Source organism: Neltuma alba, unplaced genomic scaffold (genome assembly GCF_004799145.2).
Source record: "Neltuma alba isolate B1F8T4 unplaced genomic scaffold, ASM479914v2 tig00010826_pilon, whole genome shotgun sequence".
Classification (NCBI taxonomy): Eukaryota; Viridiplantae; Streptophyta; class Magnoliopsida; order Fabales; family Fabaceae; genus Neltuma; species Neltuma alba.
Genome location: NW_021635630.1, coordinates 1 through 16048, shown reverse-complemented (window position 1 = coordinate 16048; position 16048 = coordinate 1). Strand labels below are relative to the sequence as shown.

Here is a 16048-nt window from a genome sequence, read left to right as displayed (position 1 = left end):
GCAACATCGGGATCAAATCAGAGACCTCTATATCAGGGACATGATCAATGTTAACTAACAGCTCAGAGTCAGGTAATGTAGATGAATCAGTTGCATCTATAGCATCAATCACACTAAGTAACTGAGAGAGTCCATGTGAATCAACAGAAGTACTAGATGAGGAATCACTGAAAGTGCCAAGTCTATGGACAGGTGCAGAAGAATCAAAACTAGAATGTCTAACAATCTCAATGAAATCAGTGAAAACATCAATATCAGCAGCATCTATACCAGTACAAGTATCACAACTACCAATTTCAGAACATGAACAAGAGATAGAATCATCTAAGCCAACAATATCACATGATCTACTTATCATACTATCTCTAAAATCTATGACAGCATCATCAGTAATAATGTCAACAAAACTAACATCAATCTCAGCACAACTATCAGGTGGATGTCTCATAGAGTCAAGCACATCAAATCTAATGATTTTACCAGCAAATTCCATAGTAAGAGTACCAGCATGCACATCTATCATAGCCCTAGCAGTCTTAAGAAATGGCCTACCCAAAATCAAAGATGAATGTCCCTTTTGCCTAAATCTAGCATCATCCATATCAAGAACATAGAAGTCTGCAGGAAATATGAGATCTTTTACCTTCACCAAGACATCCTCCAAGACTCCTTCTGGAACTACACAGCGTCTGTCAGCAAGAGAAGCGATTAGATTTGTAGGCTTAAGATCCACACCTTGAAGTTGAGCAAAAACTGATTTTGGCATGACATTGATAGCCGCTCCTAGATCTGCTAGAGCATCTGAAAACTCAATGTTACCAATGGTGCACGGTATGAGAAAGCTACCAGGATCCTTGCACTTCACTGGCATTGGCATTTGATAAAGAGAGGAGACAACCGCCCCTAAGTCAACTTTGCCATCATGCTTAAGCCTTCTCTTGGTGGTACACAACTCCTTCAAAAACTTCGCATACTTAGGCACTTGTGCAACTAGATCAACCAATGGAACATTGATCACCACCTTTTTGAAGATATCATAAACCTCTTTGAACATCTCAGCTTCTTTCTTTCTCCTTTCAGCCTTAATCACCCCTGTAGGAAAAGGTAAGACTTGCTCGCTCACTTTCTTCCCTTCCCCATCTTTTTCTTGCTCTTCTTGCAATGCCACATGTGGTGTTGATAAAGTGGACTTATTATGCGATGTGGAAGCAGGGGGAGAATCTTTAATGATAGCTTCCTTGTCCGTTGAAGCATGGGTAGTGACAGGATCTGCAGAGGTAATTGAATTTCCGCTTCTAAGAGATATAGCATTAATTCCACCAATGTTAGGATTCTGCTGGGTGCCAACATTAGGGTTAACTACTACTTGAGATGGCAACTTCCCTGAGCCTTGACTTTGCATGTTACTAAATGCATTAGATAACTGCCCAATTTGAGTTTGAAGATTCTGAATTTCTTGGCTATGTTGCAAATCCTTTTGTTCAAACTTATCCATCAGGAGTTTCATCATGCCTTCTAACTTTGAACTCTCATCTTGATTGGGCATAGTTTGCCTAACTTGTTGGAACATTTTACCACCAGAAGAGTTTATGCCTTGATTGAACTGTGATTGTTGAGGCTGGCCACTCCCATATCTGAGATTTGGATGGTCACGCCATCCAGGGTTGTATGTATTTGAGTAAGGATCATATTTCTGGCCACCTTGAGTCATAGGCTTAGTGTGGTATACTGCATTACACGAGTCAACTCCATCATTTAGGTAAGGGCAAGAGTCAGTGGTGTGAGTAGCTAGAGAGCAAATAGAGCAAAGTGGCCCAATTAGAGCTGTAGAGTCAGCTTGTGGGATGAAAGCAGAGGAAGATCCCACAGAAGGAGCCATATTTTGGGAGTTTTTCATCTGAAATACAACCATTTTCTCCATAGCAGATGTTAACTTATCAATTTTACTCTCAAGGCGAGACTCAGAATAAGATGAATGCAATCCAACTTCATTTACTCTAGCTTGCTGCCTAGTACCAAACTGTTGGGTATTTTCAGCTTTCTTTTCAATCAATCTCCAAGCAGCTTCAACAGTCAAGTCAAGAAGAGCACCTCCAGCAGCAGAATCTAGTAAATCTCTCTCAAGAGGCAAGAGCCCTTCATGAAAATATTGAATCAACAATGTATCTGAAATTTGGTGGTGAGGACAACTGGATAACAATGCCTTAAAGCGCTCATAATACTCATATAAGGATTCCCCAGACATTTGTCGGCAACCACAAATATCCTTCCTGATGGAGGAAGTACGAGATGCTGGGAAATACTTTTCCAAAAACAACCTTTTCAGCTGGTCCCATGAAGTAATGAATCCAGGAGGTAAGCGAAGAAGCCAATTCTTTGCAGAACTTTCCAAAGAAAATGGGAAGGCACGCATCTTAATCTGATCCTCAGACACACCAGAAGGCTTCATAGCAGTACAGATCATATGAAAAGTCTTCAAGTGATTGTATGGATCCTCGCCTGCAAGACCATTAAATTTTGGAAGTAAGTGAATCAATCCAGACTTTAACTCAAAATCAGTGTCAATATCAGGATAATTAATGCACCAATTTTGAAAATGCAGATCAGGTGAAACCAATTCCTTGATAGTCCTAGCAGGATTAGCCATGCTACTGTCAGAATGAGAAGAGTCAGGAGAATTAGAGGAATCAGCAGTTAACTTAACAGAAGAATCACTTTCTATAAGATTGCTAGCTTGAGCCCTCCTTCTTTGATGAAAAGTCCTCTCAATCTCAGGATCAAATTCAAACAATTCTTGCTAGAGGATCTAGTCATGCACTAAGCAACTATCACAAATCAAAGTGAAAAAAAAAATTGCACCAAAAAAAAATGCAGAGGAAATATGCAGAATCACCTAGAACTCAAACCTAAAGTCTAACCATTGCTCCCCGGCAACGGCGCCAAAATTGATGATGCTTTTGTCGTTAAAGCACTCAATTAAACTAGGTCCTAATTAATTTGTAGTTTAGGATCGACCTAGGTCATTACTTCCAAGGAGCAATTTTGGGTTTCTTTAGGTAAAAATTCAGGTGATAAAAAAAATGCAATAAATTGGACCTAAACTAAAATGCAAAATTCTAATTCTAAATGGAAAATGCAAATGTCCTAAAATCTATATGAAAATTAAATTAAACTAAATAAATGCAATGCAATTTTTGGGGGTTTTTTTTGAAGGAAAATAAAAATAATGAATAAAGAAAATAATCAGAAAGCAAAGAAAATTAAGAAGTAAAAATTAGAGATTTCTCTTCAGGTACGGTAGAGGGGACAACTTAGGATTTGCATGGATTTAACCTTCATAACCTTAATCAGTTAATTAGACCAAAGGGAAGTGATAAGAGAGTGGAATTAATAAACTTAATTACCTACTTGAAATAAAGGGAACCCTTAATCTCAAAAACCCTTAAACCATTAGAGAACTCATAACAGTATAAGGTTGGTCAATTAAGCTTATTAAAACCAATGAAGATATCTCAATTAATTTTGGAAATTATGTTTGAAATTATCCAATTAAACAATCAGATAATCAACCAACTTAATTAAACAATTAAGAGGTGAAAGAACCCAAATTTTGCAATTCAAACCACATTGATAATTAAACTCATAATGAAAACTCAATTATAAATTCAATTAACAATGCAAAGGTTCAAACATATATTCCAACAAGTGTCTCAACACAAATAAAATCCAAATATCAATTCAATCCAAGAATAAAATTGACAATCTAGAACTAAATTGTCTCAACAAAATACAACTTAAAATCATTTAAAACTAAATAATTTAAGTCCTTGAATTAAAAAGATAAATGGAACATCACTCCCTTGTGGTCTTCAAGTGCTAGCCCAAGGCTCAAGTCTCCTCCATGCTCCTCCCAAGTTGCCTCCCAAATAAGCTTAAGCTTCCATGGTATTATCTCCTCCCTCCACACTGTTGGGAATCACAGCCACCATAGTTAATGAAGAATGGATAATGAAATGCTGAATTTATGTGGGACGTGGAATGGAGGAGTTGGTGATGATGATTGAATGGGGCTTTTGTGCGTAGGGAAGGGATATGAATGTTTGATTGAAATCGTAGTGTCCCGCGGCTGAATGGAGAAGGAGAAAGTGATTGAATTGAATGTGATGATGGAATATGGTGCAATCCGTGCGTCCTCAATGGAGAATGGAAAGGAGGTATGATTTGGCGTGAATATCTCCTCCAAAATAAGGAAAATAGTATGAGGGAAAAGGAAATTTTTATGGATCCAAACTCAAGCCCATTAGTAATTAATTGACCCACTTGATATTAGCCATTGGATTGTGCTTAGATTCCAAGAAACAATCTTGCACCATTGGATTTCCTATGTGCCCCTTTCTTGACCTACAAGAATTTAAGTGCATCCATGTAGATTATATCCAAATATAATCAAAAATTAAATATTAAATCTGCACAAAAATTAGGCAAGAAAGTGCAAAACTTTCTAAAAATATGAGACTTGTTTTCAAAGAAATAGGAAAAATTAATTCCAAGTCAAAAATAGGAAATCACAAAATATTTATATTTTTAATCCAAAATCTCAATTTTTATACAAAATCCAAAAATCAACCAATTAATCTGATAATGCATAAAAAGTTCATTTAAGCTCAAAATTATCATTTAAATCCTAAATTAATGTGGGATAAAATATATAAAATTTAGGCTTTATCAAGGTTCTTCTATACTCTTCTTCATTACTCTAGATTCTTCTAGATGGTTCTAGATTTTTCTAACAACTTGAACAATTCCTTTCATGCCCATTCATCAACTTGGCATTAAAATAGGGAGGAAATAAATGGAAAATTCGTCTAAAAATATTTTCTTAATTATTTCTCCACTTATCAAGCCAATCTTGCATCGTATCGGATATTTTTCGGGTCCTGACTTACCCTCTATCACCGGGACAACTTCTTAAAATTCTGGCCAATAAAAGGTACATATATGACACCATCTTAGAGGAGCATAGATAAAAATAATTAGCTTTGCTGACAGGCTACTTGACCTTACTGAGTCACGCAGTAGAGATTTCACTATAACGGGTAGACAAAGGACTGTCTAAAATATTCCCATACTGCGTTCTGATTTTTATGCTGTCCATAAATATCTTCTGCTGACTCAACATGATGACTCGTGGGTGTCATGATTACGCTTGGTGACTCAGCATGATGACTCGTAGGTGTCATCATTACGTTTGGCGACTCAGCTGTTGGAAATTGTGCCCTAGGGGCCAATCATTTTGTTTTGAACATTGTTAATTTATGAATTTATTAATTAAGTTATCATATTATTTGCATGTTTACTGTGATGACTATCCTTGGATAACTCATGGTTTATCCTAAATGTCCCTGGTCGGTCATCTATGTGGGAGCAAAGATGAAATAAGACCAGTATGACTTTAAAGATATATAGAGATATAAATTAAAGTCATAGGCACATGTAAGAGTACAAGGTGTTGGACCGACCCGCTATGAGAGAGCTGCATGGGTTAAGTCATAAGCTTCTCTCATATACAAACCACGTCACTATGCCCTTTGACCTGAGATCATCATGGATTCCTACATGAGAAACGCTTAGCTTTGACCTAGTCAAAAGTCACTTTTGACTGAGTGATCATAAAGACTATGTTCAGACTTAGTGGTTTTTCATGCGGAGGAATGTGAATGGTCAAGATGGAATTTGTCCCTCACATTCGTAGAGAGACATTACTGGGCCCCTCGATGAGTGAGTCTGAGAAATGTATGGCCATACTATAATGGAAAGGTAGTTCCGTTTCTATACTCAGACTACTCAGGGATCGAGAAAGTAACGGTCATGAATAGGAGGATGACGTTCTCCATGCCTCATCCATGACCAAAATGTCGTGTGACAAAAGGGACGTGATATGGTTGTATGAAAGGTTGTATCGTTCAATGATCCTCATATGTTTTGGGTAGTCGTGATGTCTTGCTAGAGACCGCTTACGACTTGTGAGTCATTATAGTTAATGGCCCACTGCCAACTTCATATGGGCCTACAGGGTCGCACACAAAATAGCCCAACACGAGTTATGATGTCCAGATTCATTGAATCTAAGACATGTCCAGATTCAATGAATAAATAGGGTGGACGTGTATATATATATATAAATTCATATATATATATAAATATAAGAGATATTAATTTATAAGGATAAATTAAATAAATTCTGTCATCTCTTTATTAAATAAATAAGTGAATTAAATCTGTGAGACGGATTTAATTTAAACCATATTTATTTAATTGTTCTCTTATCTGATTAGGCAATATTTGATAGTGTATTAATTTCGGAATTAATTTAGAGTTAATTTTGAAATTAAATATTATTAATTAAACCTATATAGCATCCTATATATTTGATATGAGGAGCTAGGGTTTAAGACGGAGAGAACTGACAGATAAGAGACGGCCTAAGAGAGGAGAGAGGACGGATTTCTAAAACCCTAGACGGACATAGGCGCTAGCACGCGGTTCGAGGTTGAGGGCTACCCGTGTGGATACCAGTAGAGGAAGCCGACCGGAGTTGTCGACTTCGAACGACAAAGGAGGCGAGCAGAAGCATCCTGAACGGCCGAATCATCGAGTCACCAGGAAATCGAACACCGAAGGTAATGCTTCTTACTACCTAACTTAAACGCGATCGGTAGATCCGGGCAAGGGGTTGAAAGTTTTAAAATTTTATGTCGTTTTCCGCTGCGCGTCGTCTTTCAATTCCCTTAATCAGCATGCTGACTCAGTATCGTCATGATGGCTCTTAGATATTTTCTTTGGTTTTGTCTCCTATTTAGGGGACAAAATTATTTAATATTTGACTGGACCATTTTATTCAATCCAGAGCTCTAAAAATTCATCCAAAAATATCATAAAATTCCTCATATTCTAGAGAAAATCTGTGAATTTTCTCAAGTCATAACTCAACCTGTAGCCCCACTTAAAAATCATTCTTTAAAATGCCTTTTTTTGGCATAACTAGATTTTAAGTATTCTTAAAGCCATTTTGCTGGTCTTCTGGGGATGAGACTAATTTTATAATTTTCTAAAGTCTCTTAGATCATACATCCCCATTTTACCATAATTTTCTGAGGTTTTCTTATGACTCAAACAATTAAATCTACCTCTACATCTCAAACTGAGCCATAAACTTATAAATTCCTTTTAAGTTATCTCAGGGGTATTTTTGTCATCTCTCTTCACAAAAGAGCCTTAGAATATTATTTCCCATTTTCTGGGATTTTCTTAGAATTTTCTAAGTACTTTCCATTTTTATCCCAGATGGCTGTAACTTTCTGAATTTACGGTTTTACCCCTGCTTAGGCTCAACCTCATAAAACCATCTCTTTGAGGCTTCTAACTTAACCTTTGGTTTGTATCTAGCCTCTTTTTTCTTTCTAGGCCTTTGAGACTTTACTGGAGTCTCTAACTTTGATTACCCTTTAGCCCCTTAAAACTTTCACTTTGCAGTTTAGTCCCTGAAACTGCTTTAACTTCCTTTCTCATCTTTAGGACCTCTACTAAAAAGAGGTCTGGTAGCCTATCCCATTCAGACTATTTCTAGTACTTCGAGGCCCAAAAATCGGGATGTTACACATGGAGCATGCCAATTGTTTATGGAAACCCTGATGCTCTAAAGAGAAGGAGTCTATGGAATCATCTCTTAAGTATTGCGAAGAATAAACCCAGGAGATGGGGTGTGTATGTGTATAGGGTGACTTTAACGCCACCCTAAGACTTAAAGAGAGAATGTTGATGTCTCAGCAAAAAGTCCTAGTAGACAAATTATTTCAAAAATAGGTCTCTGATTATGGCATGATAGACCTACATTTTAGTAGGTGAAATATCCTTCCTTAAACTCCTTTGAGTATGAGTCTAAAAGTATTATGATGCAAGAGGATCATAAAATAAGCTTAGAGATTGGAAATTCAAAATTTAATTATTAGGTTACTATTCACTAGTAAATTTCATATTTTCAGTCTAATTTTAAAAATTCATAACTAATTATAACAAACTTATATTAAGGTGGTCTAGATCTCCATTTAAAGCTCTTTCAATTCTCTATAGAAAAAAAATATAAATCTATGATTAGACCTTCTCTGTTTGTACAATTAATTCATGGAATTTGACTGTTTATTTAGTAAAAATAGTACTTTCTAGTTTATTTGCTTTAATTTTAAGCAATCATATCTCTTAGCACACACATCCATTTTAAGTGATCTACCACTTTTTTTAAAGCTCAGGATGTTTATTTTAAGCGTACCAAATATCATGGGCAGATTCAATTGCTTGCCTTACTTCACTCTATATCAAATTAGTGACTCATTTTGGGATAATTTATTCTCCTTACTTGCATTAATAATGCATAAATATTTATTTCTTTGCATTCAATCATTCTAATATTGTATAATTTATTCTCATGCATTAACACATTAGTACAAAAAACACAATAATTGACAGTTATTTTTGCTTATACTTGACAGTTAAAAATCATCAAGTATGCTTGCATTATATATTTGAGTCGAAAATATTTGACGGTTATTAATCGTCAAATATTTTGGGTAATACTTGACGGTTCTAAATGTAAAACCGTCAAGTATTGACGACTAATTTTGCAATTAATGGCATCAATTACTTGATGGTTACTTAAAGAACCATTAAGTATTCTAAAAATTCTTGAGGGTTGCTTAAAGAACCGTCAAGTATTGTTTAAATACTTGACGGTTTTAAGCCAATAACCTTTTAATAGTGTTCCTGCTTTTCTAGCAGCCTCCCTGCATTATGAAATTTCACAGAAAGTAGCATTATTTGATAAATAGAACTAGGCCAGTAGTCAAACCAATATACAACAATCAATAATTTAGTCATATGAATCTAATTAACCATCAGACAGAAATTTACATTATATATATCTTAATAATAAACCAAATGTCATACAATATGTGGTCTTAAGCCAAATCAAAATTTTGGACAAGTATAAAAGGTAAAAGCAAAAAACCAACCAAAATCAAAATTGGCCAATTGCTAAAAACCACAACAAATTTGTTCAATACCAAAACCAATAGCATAATATCAAAACCAAAGTAGTCTTCTACTTCCTTATCTATTTTTTGCCCACTGATGGTACAAAGCCATTACAACTCTTCAACGATTTCTTCTATTTGAGCGGATGAATACATCGTGCAATATATGTTTGCAAAGTACTATATGCAAAAGCAAATTGAAGTTAGATATAAATGTATATCTACACTAAGTATAATTCTAAATTATATAAATTAAACTTTAACAAATGCCTATTACCTTCGTAGGGACTGTGTTCGAATTGTGCATAATTATCTCCTTCATGAATTTCGTTATGCAATACCCACAATTGAAGCTTTTGTCTGGCTAACATTGGTACTATAAAGAATGGGGAAGGAAAATATATTACTCAATCATATAAATAAACCATGTTTAGTTGAATAATAAATAATGGTGATGAATACCTTTACTTTCTTCCACGGGAACGCTGAGTTGAATTGGCCATTTTTTACTGTGGGGCAGGATAAAGCTTGATCTATGCAGTATAGCCACAAAATATCTAAGAAGACAATAAAATTGAATATTAATGATTGCCAAAAATTATATAGAGGCAAAAATTAAATTAAATTTGAATAAAACATATAAATGTTACTTAGTAAACAATGAAATCACAAACAGTTGGCAGGTTGGATCCCCATGAAGAGAATCAAGATACCAAATCCTTGGCTACAAGGAATTGACCATAATCAGCTTCTAGTGTCCCCTAAGTATAATAAAGACAATTGGAACAATTACAAAATATTTGAAAATAAAAGAATTTAAGCAAGTTCAGTATACTACCCTTGATAGTAAGGCGCCAAAAACAAAGTATCCCTATTCTTTACTGCCCTTAAAATATAGATATCCTCCAAATCTCTAGATAAGTCTTTCTTCATATCAAGGCTATGGCTAGCAAAAGTGTGGGGCCTGATAATCTTGAACTTGTCATCAAGGCTACTAGGGATTATAAAATTCTTATTAAGGTTCCTAAATCAACAAATAAACAGATCAATAGAATAAATGTTCAGGTAGTTAAGTATTTAATCAAGGTTTTAAGAAATACCTAATATAAAAGCTATAAGCATTCATCCTCACTAATCCATGCATTAGAATTTCCTTCAATATGTCATTTATGACATAGTCAAATAAGGGTTTACCATAGATCTTTAGCTCAAATTCTAGGGGAATCATTAAGGAATTGTTGTATTCTGATCGGGCCCCAATTATGTGTTCCTCAAGACATATTTAGAATCTTGATGACATCGCTTAAACAGGCTCAGAGGGCTACTTTTGTGTTAATGATAATAAATGATCGCCCCATAGGCTCTTCTTCCCCTTAGACTGACAAACAATAGTTAGTAATTAAAACAGAGTTTATTTTAAATCAACTGAAGGTTTCAACCTATATATACCTTTGCAGGCTATCCTAACATAAGAAAATGGCAAGGCTAAGCAACAAAGCTACCCACGGTTTGAGCCACTGTCTTTGCATCTGGGGTGGCATAAGAAGGGCATGCACAGGATCAATGGCAATGTTCAACTATACCATTATATGATTAGTAGGGAGAGGCATATTATGAATCATGCTCTCCCCCAGTAAATTGAATATGTGGCCTGTTACAACTGTGTGACATTTAGGGCTATCCGCCACACACTGAACATCTACTTCACCCTGAATAAATATATGATCATATTAGTGTGATATGAAAATAATTTAATGTAATCGTATAAACACAAGCAATATTATACCTTAGATAGTAAAAGGAATGTGTAGCTGTCTTTCCTACTTGGGCTGAGATTCGAAGCCAGCTGTGGTGCTTGATTCTTGATCAATTGATCAATCAAGAGTGCTTACGCTTTAATTTACTCCTTTAACCAATACGATTCTCCTTTTAACTCCATAAACTCTTTGGAAGAAGGTGTGGATGATGATAGGAGCTTTTTTCTAAACTTGAAGTAATCCTTCTTGGCGATGCTATAACCGATGCTTCTAAGAAGACCATGATGGTCAGGAGTCCCTAACACCCTCCTCAATATATCCTGATTATCTGCGGAATATGTCCCTTATGAAACTTCCTAGGACAAATTCTCCTGTGTATCATTATAACATCCTGAATTTTGAGCATAGAAGCACCAAAATTAGCCTAAAAAGGGCAGGCTATCAAACCCCTTTTGGCAAGAGCCCCAAAGGTTCCTTAGAGGGACAAAAAGATTCCTAGGGACTAAATTGTCACATCCCACAAAATTTAACCTTGATAATAGGGATAAAAAATTAAGTTAAGGGCTAATAGGAAAAGTAGACTGACTGAATAAACCAAGCATGACATAAAATCTAGAAAGGGCCTGAGCTGATATTTTTGAAATTATTGGTCTAGGAAAAGCAAAATGCAAAAATTTGAGAAAAATTTTAGAAAATTTCCAAAAACTGGAAAATTGATAAATTAGAGGTTTTAGAAACCTATTTGAGACTTCGAAGGTGAAATTAGCACGGAAACAGTTTATTATGAAATTTCCTTAAAACAAAGGCTTTTCAGAAAAAATAGTGAAAATAGGGCAAAAATAATTATTTTAAATATGTAAAGGCCTAAATAATTCTTGAAAAAACATGAGAAAATTATTTAAGGATTTATTTGAATTTATAAAATTGATTCCAGGCCTTGGAGGTGCAGGAATTAATTTTAGAATATTTATTACTGAAATCTTATAGTTAAAGCCCTATTTCGGAGAAAATTGAAAACAAATAGTAAGAGATTAAGATAAATTCCAAAATTTTTCAGGGAGCTTTTTTATATTAAAAAGGAGTTTTTGATGGAGAGAAATGAATTTTTAGAAGCCCAAAACTATTTTTGAAAATAGTAAGTTTAGGTTAGAAATTGATATTTATGATTGGGCCACACTTCTTCTCCCTTTTTAAATCAAATTTGGCTTCATATTGGGCCAAGAGGGCCTAGAAATTTCATGTAAGACATGGGCAGCAATTGAAGAGGCTTAAGCTGATGAAGCCTTAGGGTCCGTTTGGTTGGGCTTCTGAGGGGCTTATAAGTAGCTTAAAGTCAGCATAAGCCCGATTGGAATTCAGATGCTGTTTGGATGGGCTTGGAAAAAAAGTGGCTTATGAATTTTAAGCTCCTCAACGCACGTTCTGGCCCAAGCCAATTTTTATGGCTTATTGAATCAGATAAGCTCTTATTTTTTACCGTTGGATCCTATCAGCCGGTCCTCAATTTTTTTCCTCAAGTCTTCGGTCTTTCTTTCGCGTCTTCGGTCTCCTGGAGCCTTCGTTCTTTCTTTTCTTCTTTCCCATCTGCTCTCCCTTCTACCCGACCGGCGACCCTCATCCTGCCTCCTCCGTCGCCTTGTCGTCCGACCACCGAGAGTTGCCGTGAGCTGCGTCGCGTCTCCGCCGTGAGGTCCTCGTGTTGGGTGTGGCTTCGAGTGACCGAAAGCCTGGTCCTTCACGCGAGCTGCCTCCCCTCATCGTCCGTCCCCAGAACCACCGAGAGTTGCCGTGAGCTGCATCGCGTCTCCGCCGTGAGGTCCTCGTGTTGGGTGTGGCTTCGAGTGACCGAAAGCCTGGTCCTTCACGCGAGCTGCCTCCCCTCATCCTCCGTCCCCAGAACCACCGAGACTTGCCGTGAGCTCCGTCGCCGCCGTCAGCTGGTCCATCTCAGGTGTGCGTCAAAGATCTGAGCCTGATCTACCTCTGCTAAACTTCGATTGATCTGATCTGTGCCAGGTTGACCGATTCCCATAGAGTGTTATATTGCTTTTCGGTGAATGTAGGATACGGTATTAATCAAAGCATGTGGAGGGTGTGTGTTTGTTGATCTGGTGTGAGCTAATAGATTGACTGAAATCGAACCACCGTGCTGTGTTATTTTTTTCTTCTTGGCCTGGTTTTGTGGTGTGTTTCGGTGATGAATAATTTTTTGTGATGAATGCTTGACATTTGTTGATTTTTAGATCTGAGTTTTGGGCCAAATCTGGCACAGATGTAATTGCTACCTGCAAATGAGTGTTGTAGGCGACAGGAGGAATGAGCCAAAATACATTCCATATCAATTAATGTTGTCAAATGATCCGGTTCTTATTAGTTTATGATAAGTTTTCTTCTAATTTACACATCAATAAAACATTTTTAACCAATTTAAGTAATTTGACCTAAGTATTTTTTTTTTTTTTGCCTTCAATTATTACCTATCATATTCTTATCAATTAGATTATTAAGGGTGAAGGATATTTTAGGGAAAAATTATTGATTACTCTTATACGTTTATAAGGAGAATATAAGGATTATATGCAATGATTATATGCACAGATCTAATGTCTTGGGATTTCTTATTAATTTTAGATGAGAAGAATATGCAAGAACATATTTTTTTTATCTGGGTAGAACTTATTTCTTACATAATGTAGCTTGAATTTGAACATTTTTTGTGCTTTGTTTGGTTCTGTTAGTCTGATCTATATTATTTTCCACCTAGAAATGGATAACGATAAAGAAAAAGCGAGTTGGGATTCGTATACGACGAAAATTCTAATCGATGTTTGTGTTGAGCAAATTGTGCACAAAGAACGTCAAGGAACATCATTTACAAGGCCGGGTTGGAACAAAATTACAAAGAATTTTCAGGAAAGAAGTGGGAAAATGTATGATAGGAAGCAACTTAAGAATAGATTTGACATTTTGAGAAAGGATTGGAAGTTGTGGGACAAACTTATGTCTGGGGAGACTGGCATTGGTTATGATGCAGCAACAAATAGGGTGTTGGCCTCCGATGAATGGTGGCAACGGAAATTAAGGGTAACTATTTGTGTTGGTTGAGTTTTAGTTTTAAATATTAGTTTCTTCATCGCTGACACTTGCCTAATTACGTTAATGTAGGTGGATCCCAATTTCAGGAAATTTAGACATCAGGGGTTGATGTTTGCATCAGACCTAATGAGGATATTCAAAGATGTTGTGGCTTCGGGAGACTTTATGTATGCACCATCAGCCTCACAACCTCAGCTTGCATTCACTCCACAGGCTGACACAGAAGAGGAGGATGTTTATAGAGTCGGGCTCGACCAACAGGAAGGGTCGGGGGACAGTGAGGATGAAAATTTTGGTGTTGACCCAACAGCCACCGCAGGGATCTCAAATGATTTTGCCGGTTGCAACTTAAACAACCCTTCGAGTACTGGACCAAGTGACTCAGGAAGCTATGGAAAGAGAAAGAGGGGTGAGACGTCTGATGCGAAGAAGAAGAAGAAAAAAGTTGCTGCGACTACAAAAATTTCTGATAGCCTGAGTGTTATAGCAGCTGCTTCTGAAAATCGAGCATCAGCATTGGTTGAAGATCCCCAACAAGTTGAGAAGATTTGGGGACACCTGGCTAGCCTTGAGGAGCTTAATGGTAACCCTCAACTATATTATGCATGTGCGAAGATGCTTACACGGCTGAGATGGGCTAGGAGAGCCTATTTGGGGTTTATGCCTGATAAAAGCAAGTTGTTGGAGTGGTTGATACCGGCAGCACTAGACCCAGACACATGGAAGGGACCTGTAGATTAGGATTTAGTTTAGGACTTTGTTGTTTCACTGTTGTTACTGCATTATTAACGTGAACTAATTGCTGTTTGAACCTAAACTTATGTGACCTGTTGTAGAAGGGACCTGTAGAAATCTTAGTAATGACTATGTAATATTTATGCTAATTTCTACTTATCATATATGTGTTTGGTTTTGCTGTTTGGTTTTTCTATTTGCAGTATGATAATTATTTACACCTTGTTTAGGGTAATCCTTATAATGCTTACACTTTGTTGTCATCATAGTTACAGGGTTAACTCCAGAAATGGCTTCTTGGAATGAAGATACTTTGAAGGATTGGAATGATGATTCACCATTGAATGAAGATACTTTGAAGGATTGGAATGATGATTCACAGTGCAATAAAGATGACCGTTCAAGACAGATTAATGAGGAATTAACACAATATGAAGCAGTAGGTGCATTGGTTGGTCATTACTGTGAAATGTATATGTTTAAACAACCCTGCAGAACTAGTGAGCAGACAGGAAATTTATGGGTGCAAGGTATTATGAATGGCCATGATGATCGATGTCCTGAAATGTTTAGAGTGGATAAATATGTTTTCCACCTCTTATGTACCAAATTGGAGGAACACGGTTTACGAAAGTCTAAATACGTAGGAATTGAAGAAATGGTCGCGATTTTTTAAACACGGTTGCACATGGACAATGCAACAGGATGATTCAGGAACGGTTTCAACGTTCAGGGGAAACTGTAAGTAGGCACTTTCATAATGTACTGCAAGCTTGCCTTAGCCTATCGAGTGAACTTATTCGACCCATAGATCCTACATTTCGTGGAACTCATAGAAAAATTGAGACCGATCCACGTTATTATCCATTTTTCAAGGACGCAATCGGAGCAATTGATGGCACTCATATTCAGTGTGTTGTGTCCCTGCTAGAGAAGAAAGAGACAAATTATTGGCAGAGAAAGGGAAATCCATCACAAAATGTCATGGTTGTATGTGATTGGGATATGTGTTTCACTTTTGTCTTGGCGGGATGGGAGGGATCTGCACATGATGCTCGTATATTTGACAGTGCTATTACAAATTCATCTCTTAATTTCCCTCATCCACCTCCAGGTATATGTTATAAGTTGCAATCACGCATGTTTTTTTATTATTTCATTTTTTTTTCTTTTCACAATCTCTCTAATTGTTTCATGAATCATTAGGGAAATATTACTTGGTTGATGCGGGATATCCAACACCAAATGGATATCTAGGTCCATACAGATCTGAGCGCTACCACCTTCCGGACTTCCGACGACAAGTAGGATTTCGAAATATCAATGAAGCCTTCAATTACTATCATTCCAGTTTAAGGTGCACAATAGAAAGAA

General features: G+C 36.6%; 1 protein-coding gene across 1 annotated transcript; it reads left to right on the top strand.

Moving 5' to 3' along the window:
* Nucleotides 1-13609: 13609 nt before the first annotated feature.
* LOC114759357 (uncharacterized) lies at nucleotides 13610-14680 on the top strand. Its single transcript, XM_028948522.1, has 2 exons — nucleotides 13610-13927; nucleotides 14009-14680. Exons 1-2 carry the CDS (start codon nucleotides 13610-13612, stop codon nucleotides 14678-14680), a joined length of 990 nt encoding a protein of 329 aa, XP_028804355.1.
* The last annotated feature ends 1368 nt before the right edge of the window (nucleotides 14681-16048 follow it).